General features: G+C 53.7%; 1 protein-coding gene across 9 annotated transcripts in view; it reads left to right on the top strand.

The window, feature by feature from the left end:
• Positions 1-20345, top strand: part of TRPM2 (transient receptor potential cation channel subfamily M member 2) — a 62090-nt gene that overhangs the window by 14357 nt on the left and 27388 nt on the right. For 6 of the 9 annotated variants that reach the window (XR_008374836.1, XM_053564355.1, XM_053564354.1 and 3 more), the window contains 14 exons: positions 2713-2893; positions 4024-4085; positions 5068-5268; positions 8253-8355; positions 14048-14169; positions 14417-14770; positions 15098-15235; positions 15745-15874; positions 16041-16186; positions 16860-16972; positions 18055-18268; positions 18592-18710; positions 19279-19411; positions 19961-20132. Coding sequence is in view for 8 of the 9 variants with exons in the window: in XM_053564355.1 (XP_053420330.1) it covers positions 2713-2893; positions 4024-4085; positions 5068-5268; positions 8253-8355; positions 14048-14169; positions 14417-14770; positions 15098-15235; positions 15745-15874; positions 16041-16186; positions 16860-16972; positions 18055-18268; positions 18592-18710; positions 19279-19411; positions 19961-20132 (2188 nt within the window). In the remaining variant the exon portion in view is untranslated. Of the gene's footprint in view, positions 1-2712; positions 2894-4023; positions 4086-5067; positions 5269-8252; positions 8356-14047; positions 14170-14416; positions 14771-15097; positions 15236-15673; positions 15875-16040; positions 16187-16859; positions 16973-18054; positions 18269-18588; positions 18711-19278; positions 19412-19960; positions 20133-20345 lie in introns of those variants that run through there. The other 3 variants (XM_053564358.1, XM_053564360.1, XM_053564361.1) reach the window with 3 other exon arrangements.

Below are 20345 nucleotides of genomic sequence, written 5' to 3'. Positions count from 1 at the left end.
TCAATTCACAGCCAGGGAAGTTCGGGGACACACTGTCCTGGGACTGCTGAGGAAGCTCTCTGGTAACTGCCCCGGGGTGATTTATGAACAGAGTTCCTCCTCTTCCTCTTCGCTGCATAGGCCACCTGGGGCAGAGCCTGATGAGGCTCCCATTGTCATGACAAATGCTCCTGGGGGCAGCTGGGCCCCTAGCCAGTCCCCACTAGGACCGGTAGGTGTGCTCAGCTGGGCAGGCTGGCCCCATGGCCAAGATCACTCTTTACTTTCATCCCAAGCCCGGAAGAGCTCCCGTCATACCACCATCCTGCACCCTATGGACCAGAGAATGCGCCCTAGCCTGTGGCTGCTGTCACATATGATCACAACCTGGTGGCTTAAAGCAGCAGAAATTTATTCACTCATAGTCTGAAGGCCAAAGTTCAGGATCAGTGTCGCTCGGCCATGGCCACGGAGTTGGCTGGGCTGCACCCCCTTGGGGCTCTAGGGGAGGGTCCTGCCGCCCTCCCAGCTCTGGTGCTGCCCAGCTTTCCTGGGTTCGTGGCCACCTCACTGCGGTCTCTGTCCACGTCACACGGCCTTCTCTGTGCCTGTGTCAGATCTTCTGTGGCTTCAGAGAACACAGACATCATAGGACACTTGTGATGGCATTCAGAGCCCACTCACATAATCCAGGGTAAATCGCTCATATCCTGATCTTTCATTCGCATTTACAAGTTCCAGGGCTTAGGACTTGATGTCTTTGGTTGGCCATTCTCCAGCTGACTACAGAACACCTTATGGTTCCTGAAGAGTCACACCCATCCCACATGCAAACGTACTCCTTCACCCAACGTCTCCACATCCCCAGATTATGGACCCATGATGGTGTAAACTCCAGCTTCACAATCTCATGTTAAAATATCATCAGCTCAAGGGGCCCAAATCCCAACGTCTAAGTCATTTAACTCCAGTACAGCTGAGACACTGGGAGCTACCTGTCCTGGGGCAACATTTCTCTTTATATGTGTCCCTCTAAAAGAAGAAAACAAGTTCTCTGCTTCCACAGCTCAGGGAGGCAGAAGTGTAATGTAGCAATTGCAGACACACTCATTCCAAGGGATTGCCAGTCCCAAGCAACTGCCAAACACAGTGGGAAAAATTCATTCGGTTATAAAACAGGATAATCCTCTGTAGCTTGGGATGATCCTTCCTTTTCTGTGAAGGTTATGAGGCTATTTCCTGCCTGAAGAATTTTGGGAGTCTGACACCTTCTTTCATTTTGTCCTCTGTCTCTTTCAGTCCAAATTTGCAGTGCTGTTGTTGATATAAGGTTTGCAAAAACCTGCGGGTCTCCTGCGTATGTCACAAGGACTTAGGCAGGCAGAGAAGAAGGTCCTCCACGGGTCAGTCTGAGGCAATCCCGCCTCTGCCCCTAGCTGTCTGGGATGGCTGAGCCCATCGTCACAGGCCTGATCTCTTGGTCACTAGCTGAAGGCTGTCCAGCCACACGCTGGGTCCTCCCCACATGTGCTCTTCCAACCGAGAATCTCTTAGTCTTTAGCATTCTGCAATCCAGACAGGTTAAAAGTTTCCCAAATCACCAAGTGGTGCTTCCTTTTTGCCTATCAATTCTTCCCTCAATTTGTCACTTTCCTTTTGAATTTTACTATAAGCAGCAAAAAAAAAAAAAAAAAAAAAAAAAAAAAAACAGGCTACATCTTCAAAACCGTGCTTGGAAATCTCAGTTCTGCTTTCCACAAATCTGCACAACAAAGCTCAGCTCAGCTTTTCCCCATGTCCCTCCAGCTCCCAGCACGTTTCTTGTTTGCTTCTGAGCCATCCCTGGAGCACTTTTAATGTTCGTGCTTCTTTCAAAATTCTGTTTGTGACAATTCACATGTTTTCTAAGACAACAGAAGTCTTCTCTCTCATGGTCCTTCTGTCCTCTGGGCCCCCTCCCAGCAATGACTTTGCTGCCCACCATGTGCCTCAGATTTCTTCCATTTCTCTCTAATTTCAAAACCACGTCCACATTTTTAGGTCTTTATTATATCAGCACTTCATATCCAGACTCCACAAACCTTAAGGCAAGGGAAACACATTTTCTTGTGGTCCTGAAATCAACATCACTCAGCCAAAACCCAGGGTGTCATCTCAGGCCACTCCGTCCAGAGGCTCCAGGGGAGGATCTGTTCCTCTCTGCCTCCAGCTTCTGGCTGCAGCATCCTGATTCTGCCTCTCCTGTGCACCTCCCACTACTCCCTTACAAGGACACTTGTGATGGTGTTGGAGACCCACCTGGGTAATCCAGGTTGATCTTCCCATGTTAGTATCCTTAACTTAGTCACATCTGCAAAAACCCTTTCTCCGGGAGGGTTCGAACCCAGCCCGGGCCTGCCAAACAACAGTAACTGCAACCAAAAAATAGCCGCATGTTGTGGCAGGCGCCTGTAGTCCCAGCTACTTGGGAGGCTGAGGCAAGAGAATCGCTTAAGCCCAAGAGTTGGAGGTTGCTGTGAGCTGTGACACCATGGCACTCTACCGAGGGCATAGTGAAACTCCGTCTCAAAAACAAAACAAAACAAATCAAAAAACCCCCCTTCTCCAGGTAAGGTAGGTTCCAGGGCTTGGGACCTGATATCCTCTGGGGGTGCATCATGCAGCCATCTACCCTTAAAGATGCCAAATTTCCAAATTTCCATGTCTGTGCCTGGCTCTGCCTTGGCCTGCCAGGGTGGCTTCCCTGCCGAGTACATCCTGGACGAGGAGGGCCAGGGCAGCCTGACCTGCCTGGACAGCAACCATTCCCACTTCATCCTTGTGGACGATGGCACCCACGGCCAGTACGGGGTCGAGATTCCTCTGAGGACTAAGCTGGAGAAGTTCATATCGGAGCAGACGAAGGAAAGAGGCGGTGGGTGGAGCGTGCTCTCGGGGCAGAAGGGCAGAGGGGGCAGGGTGGTCAGAGCACCAGGGACACCGGCGGCCACCCCTAGGACACTCAGCGGGCATGGTGCTCTCCGGTGCATGTCGAGTGCTCCTGTATTTGTCCCCTGTCTCCTTGCACTTTGTCCCATGGGGCCCTCTTCTCCCACCCTTAGCCAGTAGAGGGACACTTGGGAGGGCTGCCAACTTCTGTGCACTCCCAGCTGATCAACCACACCAGAGATCAGAACGTTCAATAGTTGAAACTCAGAATTTGGCGTCTTTTCCTTACTGGTGGGGTGGGGTAGACTGGAGGCCATGGGGCCACATACAGGCTCTTGTATGTGATTTGAGGTAAGTCTGAGGAAGAGATTGAGATAAGCCCCGTGCCAGGTTGGGGCACCTTTGAACTTCTCTGTGTGTCAGAACCCCACGGCTATGTCATCCAGGGTGCTGGGTCCCCACCCCGATGGGCCTCTGACTGAGCAGGCCTGGTGGGCTGAGAATGTGCATTTCTAATAAGTATCCAGGGCACACTTGGAGAGTCCTGCTTTGACTAGGAGAACTGGGGGTACTTTTCAGGAACAGGCCATCAGTGGCACTTGGGTGAAGGGTTTGTTGCCCAGGGAAGGAGGTTTCTAAAGCCTCTCAAGCTCCCTTTGCTGCTGGGCTGGATGAAAGTCCAGGGTAAGGCTTAGAGGTGGTGCACAGAGGGCCTTGTGCCTTGTTCTCACCACGTAGGGTGGGTGTGTCCACCGGTCTGATGCCCTAGTGCTGCCCAGAGTGTGCACTAAGAAGGCTGTGGGAAAAGCAGGCTAGTTGTCATGGTGTAGGTGTAGGTGGACAGACTGGAGGGATACTGGGTATCACACCAATTGTCTGCAGCCTCTCCCTACCCCCAGCAGGGCAGCCAGTGGGTGGGAGGCCAGTGGGCGGGAGGGATGTGAGTGTGGTCAGCAGGTGCGTCCAGGCGGAGCAGGCAGATCCCCTATGACCTAGAGGGTGACCCTGGGAAGCTGTTTAGTACTTGCTGCAGGCCCCCAATGGACGCTTCAGCAGGGTATTGGGCTAGAGTCAGCATGGGCAGAGCCTGTCCTCACTCAGGCTGTGCCCGTCCAGGTGTGGCCATCAAGATCCCCATTGTCTGTGTGGTGCTGGAGGGCGGCCCTGGCACGCTGCATGTGAGTCCAGTGCATAGCTGGGTCCTGCTGCTAGTGGACAACTGGCCGGAGGCGCTTTTACCAGCCCCTGGTGGGATATTGGCAGGAGAGGGCAGTGAGCTTGTCCCACAGGAAGTGTGGGAGGGAGAGAGACAGGTGGGGGGAGGAGTGGATTGCGGGAGGCACGGGAGTGGGTGATGGGGTAGGGGCTTGGCTTCACCTGAACAGTTGCATGGCCCATTAGGAAGAGGGGTCCCCAAGGGGGCTGGAGTAAGGAGGGCACTGGTGGTTGCTGCCCCCAGGCCAGAGGGAATGGTTTGTGAGGGGTTCCCTGTGCTGCTCCTGGGCTTCCCTACTTGACCTGGCCATGCTGCAGCCCATGGTTTGTCCCCTTCATAGAAACTGCACTGACATCCTCTGCTGAGGGAATGGACAGTGATGGGATCCCAGCCTGTGGGGCTGAGCAAGAGTTTAAGCTTTTTTTTTTTAATGGGATCATAGGAAATGTCCCTATTTACATTTTGTGATCTCAGGAGGGCAAACCAGAGCTCTGAGGTATCATGGCTGGGTGGGAATCCAAGGAGCAGGGACTCCACTCCCGGGGAGGGCAGAGTTACCTGTGGGCACCATGCTACTGGCTCCCACACTCCTGGGCAGCCACGCCTTTCCGCTGGGCAGCTTGTTTAAGTCCCCTTCTGATGCCCAGCATGGCCTGGGTGCCCGGGTCCTTCTCATAGTCTCCCCTCTATGGGGTTGGAAACTCCAGGTCTTTGCAGCGGCCCTTGTGGGGAGGCACTTGTGGGCACAGGGTGGTGGTGAAGATGTCGAGAACCTCTTTGGTTAGGATGGTGCTGAGTGACAGGCCTGGACAGCAAGCTTGGGTGTGCCCCACAATGTGCGCTGGGCCGGTCTGCCTCCCTCCACGTGGTGGGCACTGCTGAGCCAGCACATGCTGCCGAGCTGGGCACGAGATTGCCCGGCCCACGCCACCCCCACCTTGCAGACCATCTACAACGCCATCACCAACGGCACCCCCTGTGTGATCGTGGAGGGCTCGGGCCGCGTGGCCGACGTCATCGCTCAGGTGGCCAGCCTGCCCGTCTCGGAGATCACAATCTCCCTGATCCAGCGGAAGCTGAGTGTCCTCTTCCAGGAGATGTTTGAGAGCTTCACCGAGGGCAGGATTGTGGAGTGGACCAAGAAGGTGAGGCAGATAGGCTACTCTGCAGTGTGCGGCACTTCGCCGGGACCTGTCAGCCTGGTGGGCAGGAGGAGGATGCATGGTCTGGGCCGGCACAGTGGGGATGTGCTCAGGGTGACACAGTGGTGACACGCTCAGGGTGACACAGGGGTGATGCACTTAGGCAGGAAGCCTTCTGGGAGACTCAGAGCGTGGATTTGTGAAGACTGCTGGATCAGAGAGGGCAGGAGGCAGGTGCTGGGAGTGCTGGGAGGGGTACGGTGGCCCTAACAGCTGGGCCTCACTGAGGTTCCAGCAGCTGCCAGGTGCTGGCTGTGGTGATAGGGTCCAGCCCAGCCCAGCCCCCTGGTGGATTAACAGGGGCTGTGTGGAGAGGGCCTCATGAGGGACTGTTGACTCAGTCCAGACATTAGATTTTGGGTAGTCCTGGGAATCTGCAGGGGCACCACACCCCCCAGCCATGACCCCAGCCTCCAGAAGGGGTGGGCATGTAGGGTTTGTGGTCAGCCCTAACAGTCCTTGACCTCCCTAGCGAGCCCTTTTCCCACCTGCTGGCTCTTGCCACACTCTGAACCCCACCTGCTCCAATGACCTCTGCTTCTGGGCAGAATTCTTTGGGAGTGGATGGGTGCTCCTACAATCCTCGGTTTCCCCAATAAGTTGATGGTGGCAAAGTGGTCAGTGTTCAGATCTCTCCTGCAACTCCTGAGAATGCACACGCAGCTCTGGGTGGCTAAGGGTGCTGGCCAGGGCAGTCCACACTGTGGTTTCATTCTGTCAGAGCACCTGTCATGAGACATGGGTCCTGGTTGGCCAATTTGGGTTCTGTGCCTGGGTGATTTGGGGCGACACAGCCGCCTTGTTTGTGCCTGTGCTTTTTCACTGTGATCAGTACAGGTGTCCAGTGAGGTTTCTACTGTCTAACCAGAGAGGAATGCAATGTAACCAGGAACATCAGGTCAGCTTGTGGTGGCACAAGATTTGACTGTGGCACAGCACACGACCACTCCAGGGCTGCGTTTCCTTCTCCCACGGGGCCTCGAGGGGGTGCTGGGCAGGTCCTGGCACCCTTTCTCAGATGATAAATTATTCAGGTGTTCTCAGAACTGAACCTAACATACTGCTATGCAAAGGTGCTTATTTCTTTTTTAATCTACTCTCTATTGCCATCTCGAGATCCTGAAGACAGTGTTTCCTACGACTGTCTCAGCCTTGGCAAGGCCGCCATTGGCCACTGTACTTGCTGGGTGGGGAGGCCCTGCCACCCGGTCATGATCAGTTCCTCCTGCAGCAACCTCTGCAGAAGCCGCTGTCCTCAGATGATGCACAGATGCACGAGGTCCCCCCCGCCGAGGGGTTGGGGGCCTCACTGCCACGGCTCACAGCCCACCCCCCTCAGCTTTGCCTTTCTTCTCTATGAAACAGGGTCTGTGCCTGGTGAGATTAAGCAACTTTGGCACAAATGGACTAAAAATGGCAGCTACTTTATTACATGACTCAAGGGCTAGGCTAAATTCAGGAGACATCTGTTTTGCTGGCAGAGGGGGTGGGGTTGGTGAGGGAGCCCAGGATGTGTTGAAGATTCCACAAAAGCTTATCCCTAAGTAATGGGAAAATGCTGGGTCTTAGAGATAGAGACATGGCACATGAGGGGCCTTCCAGGTGTGGGCAGAGTCTGTACAGAAATATGGGCTAAGTGGCCAGGCTGGGCAGGTGAGGGAAGGCCAGCAGGCAGCGTGTGGCTGGCCTGGGGAGCTAGAGGGACAGGTATGGAGCTTATTTTGGGAGTGGTGGAAACCTGTGCATTTGTGGAGCACTCACCCTGCTCACAGGGTGGAGGTATTTGAGGGAGGATCAGCAGGCAGCAGGCATAAGTGGTAGGAGACATCTTGATAATAGATGAGTGAGTGGGTATGAGGATGGCTGGACAGATGGACAGACAGAGAAGTCGATATATGGGCGGGTAGATGCGCAGATAGATAAACACATGGATGGACAGATAGACATATACGTGGATGGATAGACACATGGGTGGATGAATAGACACATGGATGGATAGACAGATGGATGGATGGGTGCACAGATGGATGGATAGACGGATAGATGGATGGATGGATGGTTAGACACATAGATGGATGGATAGACACATGGATGGATGGATAGACACCTAGATGGATGGATACACACCTGGATGGATGGATAGATGGATGGATGGATAGATGAATGGATGGATATGCACATGGATGGATAGACCCATGGATGGATGGATAGACGGTTGGATGGATAGACGAATGGATGGATAGATGGATGGATAGACAGATGGATAGATGATGGGTGGATAGATGAATGGATGGATGGTTATACACATGGATGGATGGATGGACGGATGGTTGAATAGACACATGAATAGATGGATAGATGGATAGATGGATGGATAGAGATATGGATGGATGAATAGACAGACGAATGGATTGGTGAACGGATGGATGGACAGACAGACACCTGGGTGGACAGATAGACATATACATGGATGGATAGCCAGACAGATAGATACATGGATAGATACATGGGTGGGATGTACTCCTAGGTAGATAGATGGATGGAAAGATGGACAGATAGATAGATAAGCAGTGGGCAGATGGGATGGGGTTGGTCAGGGAGCCCAGGATGTGTTTGGAGATGTAATGAAAGCTGGTCCCCAAGAGCTGGGGAATTGCTGGGGTCTTGGAGAAAGAGGTGTGGCACCTGAGGGCCCCACAGAGACTCTGTGAAGTGTGGCCAGGGCCCTGGTGGGAGGACCTGGAAGAGAGCCGTCACATTAAGCTGCACTGTTACAAGATGGAGTCCATGGTCCGCTCGGGCCATTTCTCATCTGGCAGATCACTTGCACACATGGTGTGTGTGTCCTCATGTGTTTTTACCCTCACCACCTGAGGCAGGGTGTTCACTGGTCTCTGCATATCTTACTTGGAAAATGTTCATTGCAGATCCAAGACATTGTCCGGAGGCGGCAGCTGCTGACCATCTTCCGGGAAGGCAAGGACGGGAAGCAGGATGTGGACGTGGCCATCCTACAGGCCTTGCTGAAAGGTGAGGGTCACGGAGAGTGGAGACATAGGGGGGCAGGTGCAGGCTGTAGGACACTGAGTCAAAGCACCCCCTTGGTCAAATGCGCCAGAGGCAGCTGAGGTGGACCACACCGTCACGAGTCAGGTACCTGCCTGTCACCTGAGGTTAGGATGTGAACTCTTTTCCATAACCTACTTTCCTACCTGAAACCTGAGTGCAGCCTGCACTAATTTGCACCTTTATGGTCATCACAATTTGTCCTGACAAATTTATTCTTTCAGGGTAGAAAGAACCAAGGAAGTCATCTACCCCCATGTGACTTCCACTCTGCCGTACACTTGAACTGCTTTCTCCAGTATAGGGAAGCGCCAGGAGGCACAGCAGCGCTCTCAGGAATGCTCAGGAACTCTTACAAACTCCAGTTGTAACTACTGTCTGGTTACTTCTGCTCCTGGTCCTTAAGTTACACTGGTAGTCTGTGCCCTGATTTCTGATTATGAAGTTGCTGGGGCCCCTCCCCTCATTGTTGCAAGCCCCTCCCCTTCCTGCTGGGGGGCTTGCAGGGGATTTAAAGAGCTGGTGCCCTTCATCCCCCTTTCTTTTTCTCTCTTTCTGTTTTGGAAGCTGGGCAGCAGCTGCATACACAGGGAGAACTGGAAAGTGACCGTGTGTGCACAGGGAGGGACCAGCAGAGACTTAGTTTACACCTCAGTCTGATAGCAGGGGGACCCTATAATGGCAGTAGGAAAAACCTAAATAAAAATAATAATAAGGCCAGCAAATTCTGGGGAAGGAGGAGAATCTGAGTTCCAGAGTTACCACATGATTAGATGCAAATGCCTGGTTTTCAATAAAAAATTATCAAGCATTCAAAGATATAGGAAACTGGCCTGTTCAAAGGGGGGAGCAGATGAAGCGTCTCTGAAAAATTCCTGATGGCAGACACACCCAACAAAGACTTTGAAATAACTGTCTTGAAGATGCTCGGAGCACTGAAGAAGATATAGATAAAGGCAAAGAAACAGTGAATGAACAAAATGACAACATCAATAAAGAGAAAACCTAAGAAGAAACCAAAAGGAAAATCTGCACTTTGTAGACTAAAGGAAAAGTCAAACTTTTGTAGAATCAAATCTGGTTTATTCATAAGTCTTGCTGAGGACTGTAGATGAAGGCCTGCAGCCAGGGAGGGACTTTCAGAGAAGTCTGTCAGGCTTCTCTGAAGGGATGCTTCAGCTCAAGTTCTGATTGTGCCAGGTCACAGCCAGCTTGCTCAACAGCCACATTAAAGCAGGGTCACGCAGGGTTGGGCAAAAGAGCACATGTGTGGTGCATCACAGAGGCATAACCACCAGCCCCATCTGACACTACCTTACGTGGACTAGGGTCATTCGTCTTTTAAGGAACACAGTGACTCAGGCAAGAAACATTGGGGCCATGGATGCTCTCCTCATTGGCCATAAAAGCACATTTTTGGAGAGCTGCATGTCACCGCTCTGGGGCTCCATGACTCACACTGGTGGCCAGAAAGGAAACAGACATTTTTTATTACATTTGTTACCTTGTCTTACAAGATGAAAAGTACCATGACTCAAATGAAAAATGTGCTGAAGGGACTCAAGGCAGATTTGAACAGGCAGAAGGGTCGGTGGACTTAAAGATGGGACAATGGAAATTACTGAGTCTAAAGAACAAATGGAAAGAAAAAAGAGTGAAGGAAAATGAACAAGCCTAAGGGACCTGTGGGACCCCAGCAAATGGGCCAATATGCACATATCCACCCAAAGACATACCATGAAAATATATGCAGCAAAGCCAGACTTGCGGGAGGAATGTACAGTTCCATAGTAATAGTTGGACACTTCGGTGTCCCCAACAGTGATGGAAGGAATGACGGGACTAAGTGGGTGAGGAAACAGGCCCCATGCAGCACAGCACCCAGCAGGCTTCCACAGACCCACAGAGCTCTCTGCCCAACAACACACACTTGTTTCAAGTATGTGTGGGATGTTTTCCAGGATAGACCACACATGAGGCAGCAAACTAATCTTTCAATAGATTTAAGGTAAATATCATATGAAGTATCTCTTCTGGCCATAATGGGATAAGGTTAGAAATCAATAGCAGAAGTAAAATGAAAAATCCCATTTGTGGAAACTAAACACTACACTCTTTTTTTTTTTTTTGTAGAGACAGAGTCTCACTGTACTGCCCTCAGGTAGAGTGCCGTGGCGTCACACGGCTCACAGCAACCTCTAACTCTTGGGCTTACGCGATTCTCTTGCCTCAGCCTCCCGAGCAGCTGAGACTACAGGTGCCCGCCACAACACCCGGCTATTTTTTTTTTGTTGCAGTTTGGCCGGGGCTGGGTTTGAACCCTCCACCCTCGGCATATGGGGCCGGCGCCCTACTCACTGAGCCACAGGCGCCTCCCTAAACACTACACTCTGAAACAACCTATGGATCAAAGAAAAAATCAAAAGGGAAATTATATTTAGAGACCAATGAGAATCAAAACATGACATACCAGACTTATGAGCCATGGAAAAGCAGTGCTGATGGGGAAATTTGCAGCTGTGACTACTCACATTGAAAAATAAGATCTCAGATGCCTAACTTTGCATCTTAAGGAATTAGAAAAGTAAGAACAAACTAAACCCAAAGGTAGCAGAAGGAAGGAAATTGTAAAGATTAGAGCAAGATCGATGACAGAGATAGGCAATAGCAGAGAAAATCAATGCCGCCAAAAGTTGTTTCTTTGAGAAGATCAACACAGTGGACACACCTTTAGCTGAAGAAGACTCAAATTGCTGTGATCAGAAAAGCAAGTGGGCACATTACTACCTGTTCTATAGAAATAAAAAGTATCAACTTGGTGCCTGTAGCTCAGTGGGCACCGGCCACATACACCCAGGCTGGCGGGTTTGAACCCGGCCCCGGCCAGCTAAACAACAATGACAACTGCAACGAAAAAATAGCGTGGAGTGGGGGCAGTTGCCTGTGGTCCCAGCTACTCGGGAGGCTGAGGCAAGAGAATCGCTTAAGCCCAAGAGTTTGGGGTTGCTGTGAGCTGTGATGCCACGGCACTACTGAGGGTGACATAGTGAGACTCTGTCTTAAAAAAAAGGAAAAAGAAAGAAAAAGTATCTTAAGAAAGTAGTATGAGCAAATTGTGTGCCAAAAAGGATAACCCAGACGTCCTAGTCTGTTTTATGTTGCTGTAACAGAATACTACAGACTGGGTAATTTATAAAAAGCAGGTATTTCCTTTACACATTTTTTTTTTTGTCACCCTGGATAGAGTGGCATCATAGCTTACAAGCAACCTCAAACTTTTGGGCTTAAGCAATCCTCCTGCCTCAGCCTCCCACGTAGCTGGGACTACAGGCACTGCTACAATGCCCAGATAGTTTTTCTATTGTTGGTAGAGACTAAAGACAGGGTCTCACTCGTGCTTAGGCTGGTCTCAAACTCCTAAGCTCAAGCAATCCTCACACCTCAGTCTCCCAGAGTGCTGGGATTACAGGTGTGAGCCACTGCACCCGGCTGAAAGAAAGGCAAGATTTTTTTCTCCCAGTTCTGGTGGCCGGGAAGGCCAAGGTGGGGCTGCTCTGGGAGGGCCTGCTTGCTGCGTCTCCCCATGCAGAAGGCAGAGTAGGAACGTGCGGACCTCTTACTAGCCACACCTCCCAGTGCTGTCACATGGGGGATTACACTTTCAATACACAAGCTTTGAGGTCACCTTCAAACCATAGCACTAGATGAAATGGACAAATTCCTATAAACACAAAACCTACCAGGACTAAATCATGCAGAAATAGAAGCTCTGAATAGACATGTGAGTAAAAAGAGACCGAGTCAGTAATTGAAAGTCTCTGGACCAAGGCCTTGGACCTGACGGCTGCGCTGGTGAATTCTACCAAACATTTCAGAGAACAAGCGCCAGTCCTTCTCAAACTTTCCCAAAGCAGAGGAGGGAACTCTTCCAACTCATTCTACAAAGCCAGCATTATCCTGATACCAAAGCCAAAGACACTGTCAGGAAAGAAATCTACAGACCAATGTCCCTTACAAACATTGATGGGAAAGTCCTCAGCTAAACACTGGCATGCAGTATTCAGGGGTGTTTGAACAGCACTGTGCGCCATGACCGGGTGAGATTTACTCTTGATGCCAGGATGTCCCATCTATGAAAGTCAACCAATGTGACACCATGACACCACATTTACAGAGTGATGAGAAAGCCCACACGAACATCTCGGTGCAAAAGTCGACACCCTTCCATGGTAAAAAAAAAAAAAAAAAACTCAACCAACTAGGAATAGAAGGAAACTATTTTCCGATCGTAAAAGCCATATGTGAAAACTCACAGTGAACAGTGCACTGGATGGTGAAAGACTGGAAGCTTTTCCTCTGAGATCAGGAACGCGGCCAGGATGCCAAATTCCATCACTTCTATTCTACGTTGTACTGGAAGTTCCAGCCAGAGAAAATAGACAAGAAAAAGAAGTAAAAAGCTTACAAATTATAAAGGAAGAAGTAAAATTTTGCCTATTCACAGAAGATATGATCTTCTATGCAGAAAACCTAAAGATTCTACAAAAAAAAAAAAACTGTTAGAACAAATGAGTGAATTCAGCAAAGTAGCAGGCTACAAAGTCAACATACAAAAATCTGTGGTATTTCTATGTATGAAAGATGAATAATCTGAAAAGGAAGTTATGGAGACAATTCCATTTATAACAACAGCAAAAATTGAAAAGTATTGAGGAATTAACCAAGAAGGGGAAAGACACCATGGAAACTAGGGAACACTGCTGACAGAAATTGCAGCTGGGAGAGCATTGAACACACAGCTCACCTTTCTCACGGCCATGGGTCAGAGACTCACTACTATTAAGATGTCCACACCACCCCAAGTGATCTACAGATTCTAAGGCAATCCCACCCCAACCTGACGACAATTTTTGCAGAAATAGAAAAGCCCACCCTAAAATTCATATTGAATCTCAGGGACACCAAATAGCCAAAACAATCTTGACGAGGAAGAATAAAGCCAAGGACTCGCCACTTCCTGACGTCGAGACTGACTTGGAAGCTGGATAATGCAAACCACCTGGTCCCCGTGTGAAGACACATTTGGAGACTGACAGGATAGCCTGGGAACAGAGAGCCTGGGAACAAACCCTCACAGAGTGATCACATGATGGGACAGGATGCCAAAGTCACTATGCGGGGAGAGGACACAGTCTTTCCGACAAAGGGCAGTGGGAAACTGGCTATCCACAGGCATAAGAAAGACGTTAGATCTTTACCTAACACCACAGAGGAAAATTAACTCCAAGTGGATCAAAGACCTAAGCGTGAGATCTGAAACTATAAAACTCTTAGAAGAAAACATGTGGCAAAATTGTCATGGCATTGGATTGGACAGTGGTTGCTTGGATGTGACACTAAAAGTAGGAAGCAACAGAAACAATACACTTTATGAAAATTTAAAAGTTTCATGCATTAAAAGATACTATCAAAAATTACTAAGAATAAAAAGGCAACTTATGGAAAGGGAGAGAACATGTGAAGTCATGTATTTGATATGGAATTGACATCCAGAGTATACAGAGAGCTTGTTTAACTTGACTTCTGAGTCAGTGGGCGCAAAGGGGAAATGGCTTCGAGCCCCAGGTCGAGGCCCCATGAGCATTTCCACCTGCAGCGTCTCGGAGCCAAGATCACTTTGGCCACGAGAACTGGGACCACCAGCTGAAGCTGGCAGTGGCGTGGAACCGTGTGGACATCGCCCGCAGCGAGATCTTCACAGATGAGTGGCAGTGGAAGGTAGGTCTTTTTGGGGTGCTCCATCGAGGGACTTGCTGGGCCCATGCGCATTGTGCCGTGGAAGTGAGGGCAGGCCTGGGGGTGCCTGGCCCTCGATCTCCGTCCTCCCTTGGTGTCAGGTGACCTGGACAGGTTTCATCCTCCCAGGTTGGAGATGATGGTAGCCTTGCCTACAGGGTCTTTGAGATCAGGGCAATGTGGGGCGATGACCACAGGCAGCAGTCACCTCCACAACGCTCACTCTTAGCCTTCAGATCTGCACCCTACAATGACCGCCGCTCTCATCTCCAACAAACCTGAGTTTGTGAAGCTCTTCCTGGAGAGCGGGGTGCGGCTGAAGGAGTTCGTGACCTGGGACACCTTGCTCTACCTGTATGAGAACCTGGAGCCTTCCTGCCTGTTCCACTGCAAGCTGCAGAAGGTGCTGGCCGAGGAGCCTGAGCGCCTGGCCTGTGCGCCCTCCACACCCCGCCTGCAAATGCATCATGTGGCCCAGGTGCTGCGGGAGCTCCTGGGGGACTTCACACAGCCACTGTACCCACGGCCCCGGCACAGCGACCGGCCACGGCTCTTGCTGCCTGTTCCTCACATCAAACTCAACGTGCGTGCTGGTGACAAGCACGGTGGTAACGTGGGTGCTTCTAGAATGTCGGTGAGGGAGTTAGGTGCGTAGTCCACACCCTGGATGCTTCTAGAATGTCGGTGAGGGAGTTAGGTGCGTAGTCCACACCCTGGATGCTTCTAGATGTCTCCAGAACAATGTTTTTAAAAACTGCAGTGTGCACATGAGCACGGTAGGCTGTTTGAAAGTGCAGGATGTGGGGCTTGGTCTTCAGGGAAGGTTGTTGTGGGTTGTGACCTGCACTCCCAGTAGGATCTGGGATGCTGAGCAGGACACTCATGGGTGCTGACTGTCCTCTGCTCCCAGGTGCAGGGAGTGAGCCTCCGGTCCCTCTACAAGCGTTCCTCAGGCCACATGACCTTCACTATGGACCCAGTACGTGACCTTCTCATTTGGGCCATTGTCCAGAACCGTCGGGAGCTGGCAGGGATCATCTGGGCTCAGGTAATCAGACCTGTGGGTCAGCAGACACAGCTGCATTGGGCCAGCTGGGGAGATGTGTGGCCATAGGGCCCAAGGCCAAGAGCAGGCCAGGGCTGTGGGGGGCAGGCAGTGGGCATCTGCAGTGTCCAGAGCCAGAAAACAAAGAACGTAGCTCTAGGCAAGAAAAGGCTGCCAAGCAAACTCCTCCCATGTTGTATCCAGGGCCAAGGCTCTCTGAGCACGCACCAGGGGGCGCTGTGCTCACGGCCCACACGGGTTTGCCGTGCGTGCTTTGTCCACTGGAGAGGCCGCAGGGCAAGCAGACCCCTCCCACGGTCAGTGCAGAGGCAGGGGCCACGTGTTGGTTTGGGATGACTCAAGGCGTTTATATAGACAGGGGCCACTTAGAGTAACATGTGGCCTTACTGCCCGGGGCTACTGCTCTTGTCATCTGGGCAGTATGTTGGGCCCCCAGGCTGGTGGGGCCTGGCTGGGCCCTCCAGGGTCTCACGATGGCTCCGGGGCACCAGAGCCAGGACTGCATCGCAGCGGCCTTGGCCTGCAGTAAGATCCTGAAGGAGCTGTCCAAGGAGGAGGAGGACACGGACAGCTCCGAGGAGATGCTGGCTTTGGCGGACGAGTACGAGCACAGAGCCATCGGTGAGCCCCGACATCTGTGCCCTCACCTGGGGTCTGGGGCTCATCAGCCCCCCATGTACCCTGCTTTGCCCTGTATCCTGGCAGTGTGGTCCAGAGGGGCTGCCCTCAGACCCTGCCTGGCTGCCCTGATGTACCCCCCACCCCGCAATCAACCCGCCCTGCCCAGGTGTTTTCACGGAGTGCTACCGGAAGGATGAAGAGCGGGCACAGAAGCTGCTCATCCGGGTGTCCGAGGCTTGGGGGAAGACCACCTGCCTGCAGCTCGCCCTGGAGGCCAAGGACATGAAGTTTGTGTCTCACGGGGGCATCCAGGTGACCTCCTGAGGGGCTTCCCATCAGCAGCACATCCACGCAGACATGGTGCCAGCGACTAGGGACAGGCACCTGACCCCTCAGTCACAGGCGCCGGCTGGAAGGCTCTAAGCAAAAGCAGGCGACTGGCTGGGGTGGAGGCAGCTATTCTCTGCACAGATGTCCCCACCTGGCCCTGTGGGCCGGCGTCAGCCCTCTCTGCCTGGGGGCCTGGGGTAGGGGCATGTCCTTCCTGAGCAGGCTTGGCACCCACAGCAGGGCCTGCCTGTAGCGAGTGCCCCTCGGCAAGTGCCCCTCAGCGAGTGCCCCTCGGCACTGGGCTTTCCTGGGGCACAGCTTCATGCTATCACCATATCCCCTGGGCACCCAGTGTCCTGGGTTGCGTGGGGCCTGGGGAGGGTCCCTCCCTGGCAGAGCTTAGAGCTCCTGACAGTCCTTGACTACAGGGCCTGGGAATCCCTCAAAGTGTGGTCCTAAAGCTGCAGGTGGGAGAGGAGGCAGGGGCTGGGTGTCCCCACCATTTGGGCTGTGAGACCATGGCCTAGCTCTACCCACCCAGGGCCCCGAGCCCTCAGCTGAGAGAGGACAGGGCACCTTGGGGCACAGAGCATGTCACAGCTGTGAGTGTGGGTCAGGCTGGGCCAGGCCCCATCCTGAGACTGCCCCTCCATAGGCCTTCCTGACCAAGGTGTGGTGGGGCCAGCTTTGTGTGGACAACGGGCTGTGGCGTGTGGCCCTCTGCGTTCTGGCCTTCCCACTGCTCTTCACCGGGCTCATCTCCTTCAGGTGGGGAGCGGGGAGCAGAGTGGGCCCCTGGGAGTGGGGACCTTCTCCAGATGTCCTCATGGTTGTGTCTGGATTGTAAAGTTTTAAGATGATGAGGGTGGACGTGGGGTGGGGACCCATGCGCTCAGAGTGCCCGCCCTTCCCAACCCGCTGTTGTGGCCCTGTGTGCTGGTGGCCTGGCTACCAGCCTCTACTCCCTCGGGACGGGAGGCAGGGCTGGAGGTCCCCTGCTTCTGCAGGGGCTGCAGACCTGAGCCCGTCTGGGTGGAGGATAGTGGCCTCAGCCAAGAGCCCTCAGGTCCCCTGCAGTGCAGAGTCTGTGTGGAGCAGGATCCTCTTCAGATGTGGCTGACTGCCTCTAGAGACCCAGGCCTGGCGTGGCCCGCCTGTGCCTCCTCAGAAGCTCCCCAGACCTGTGGTGGGGTCATTCCTGTTTCACTAAGGGCTGAACTGATGCTCAGAGCCCCAGGAGTCAGGGCAGACACAAGGCCACGCTTGGTGGCCAGTGCCGAGCCCTTCCATATCCCTCAGGCTACAGTGGCTGCTTCCTTCCTGCCCCTGTCTAATGAGGGTACAGGCCTAAGCCTGCAAGTGCTCAGGGAGTCCTGAGGGGACATTGAGGAGGGGGGGTGGCTCGGGCTCCCTAAGGCAGCACTCACTTTTCCTGAGCTCTCTGAAGGGTGGCAGAGCCGTGTCTGCTGAGGGGGCTGCCTCTGCTGCCCTCCCTGTGGCCCTGCCATCCTGGTCAGCCCTGCTCCTTCTGACGGACAGCAGGGAAGGGCTGTCCCCATTTCTAGGGGGCCACAGAGGCCCCACAAGCAGACCTGGCCTCAGGCATGGGCAAGGTGTCCAGGGGCATCTCTAGTCCCTTGCTTTGCTGGGCCGTCTGCTCCAGGCCTCCTGTGGCTATGTGTGGGGTCCCAGCTCCTCCTGTAACTGCTGGGGGCCCTGGACCCCCCCGAGCATATTTGCCCCAAAGCGTGCCCCTCTCAGGGACGTGAGGAGTCCACGAATGTCTGGAGTCTGTGGGACATTGGGATCCCCGGCCCTCGAGGTCACCGTCCCTGTCTGCCGCCATGCAGGGAGAAGCGGCTGCAGGCATTGAGTGGCCCAGCCCGTGTGCGCGCCTTCTTCAACGCGCCCGTGGTCATCTTCCACCTGAACATCCTGTCCTACTTTGCCTTCCTCTGCCTGTTCGCCTACGTGCTCATGGTGGACTTCCAGCCCACGCCCTCCTGGTGCGAGCACGTCATCTACCTCTGGCTCTTCTCCCTGGTGTGCGAGGAGACACGGCAGGTACGGTCCACCCTGCTCCTACACTCTCAGCTGCCACAGCCCTGCGCGGCTCCTCGCCACCCAAGGGCACCCCAGTCCCAGGAGCCACCTGCTTGGTCATCTTTCTGCAGTGGACCCTGAGCCAAGTGACTGTCCCCACTAAGCCTCACCCCGTGTCCTGTGAGCTGGGCAAGACCCACAACGCTGATGGTAATGGTAGTGACAGTGATATTGACCATGATAGTGATGGTGACAGTGATAACGCAGTGACAGGAGAGTGGTAATGAACATGGAAGCAATGGTGACAACACGTCTGCCTCTCCACCTGCCCCTCTTCCCAGTAGCTCTTCTATGACCCTGATGAGTGTGGGCTGATGAAGAAGGCAGCCTTGTACTTCAGTGACTTCTGGAATAAGCTGGACGTTGGTGCCATCCTGCTCTTCATAGCAGGGCTGACCTGCAGGTGAGCCGCTGCACTGTCCCTTGGCCCCCAGGCTGAGGCAGCTGCCCCTCATGGGCCAGCCCCACCCTGGGTGAGGCTCTGCTCCTCTCTGGACTCCAGGAGGGGCATGGTGACGGCAATCCTGCCCACCCTTGGGATTGCTGAGGGAGAAGGGGGAATAGGGCAGAGCCCCTACAAACCTGAGACAGCTGCCATGCACTGCCCCAGCTCTGGGGACGTGTGGCTACTGCTTTTCTCCCCCCGCCTCCCTCCTGTGGGGTCACCTCACTGCTCATTAAGGTCTATGCACCTGTGAGGCCAGAGGGGTCAGGTCCAGCCTACTTGTTTCGGGGGTGTCCCATAGCCTGGCTACCCTGTGGGCTGGGCTTCTGGACATTTCTGCAGAGAAGCCCCAGGCTCTGCTCCGCCACCTCGTGCACAGCTTCCCGCACCCCGGGGCCTGGGGTCTACCACAGCCTTTACTCCCAGGGCCACACCTGGGCTGGGCGGGTGTCTGGGGATGGGCTCTGGCCAATGCAGCCACCCAGGCAGACAGCTGAAGCGGGTCTGCTTGTGCCCGGCCTGCCAGGCTCATACCGGCGACACTGTACCCTGGGCGTGTCATCTTGTCTCTGGACTTCATCATGTTCTGCCTGCGGCTGATGCACATTTTCACCGTCAGCAAGACGCTGGGGCCCAAGATAATCATCGTGAAGCGGATGGTAAGGGCATGGGCCACCGAGGCCAGCAGCCCCAGAAGGCTGCCGCGCCATTCGAAACTTATAGATGGTCAGTATATGAGTTTATTCCTGGTTCTCAGCTCTGTTCCTCGGTCTGGGGCAAGGGAGGCAGACCTGGGCCTCAGCACATGCATAAGGTCATGTCCCTGCATTGCCCCTGGGCTCCCGCCCCTGGGATGCCTCTCTTCCGCCTTTGCTGGGATATTGCCTCTTCCTGCCTTCCCTGGTTCCCCTCTCTGTTCTTTGCCATTCATTTCTGATCCTGATTCCGCAGGTGGGGTTTCTCCTTGGGTCACAGTTGTGCCTAGCCCCGCCTACATCCCCAGGTGTCCAGCACCACGGCGTGACCCTCCCCCAGGTCATGGCAGCAACCACAGGGCTGTTCCCATGGAGCCTGGTGCTCCCTGTGTCCAGGCGGTGGGTGGCAGTGGCTTCCCCACTGTTGCCAGGCATGGCGGGCAGAGCCCACCTCTGGGCAGGGTGAGCAGCGTGGGCAGGGAGGGGGCAGCGTGGTGCTTGCTGTCTCTGCAGATGAAGGACGTCTTCTTCTTCCTCTTCCTGCTGGCGGTGTGGGTGGTGTCCTTTGGGGTGGCCAAGCAGGCCATCCTCATCCATAACGAGAGCCGGGTGGACTGGATCTTCCGTGGGGTCGTCTACCACTCCTACCTCACCATCTTCGGGCAGATCCCGGCCTACATTGACGGTAGGAGCGGACAGCAGGAGCCTGAGGTGGTGATGCTGGAAGCAGGAGGGGAGGGGAAGGCGACCCAAGGGTGTGGGACTAGGGTCACTTGTGGCTCTGGGCGTCCTCCCAGCTCTGGGGACAGAGGTGGGGCCTGGAGTGGTTCCCTGTGCCTAGCATTGTCCCTGGGGACTCTGGAGCCCGAGTCCCGAGCAGAAAGCTCTTTCTGTTGTG

The sequence above is a fragment of the Nycticebus coucang genome, chromosome 16, assembly GCF_027406575.1.
Source record: "Nycticebus coucang isolate mNycCou1 chromosome 16, mNycCou1.pri, whole genome shotgun sequence".
NCBI classification, from domain to species: Eukaryota; Metazoa; Chordata; class Mammalia; order Primates; family Lorisidae; genus Nycticebus; species Nycticebus coucang.
The sequence above is the reverse complement of the archived record's forward strand: the minus strand, read 5'-3'. Positions and strand labels throughout refer to the sequence as shown.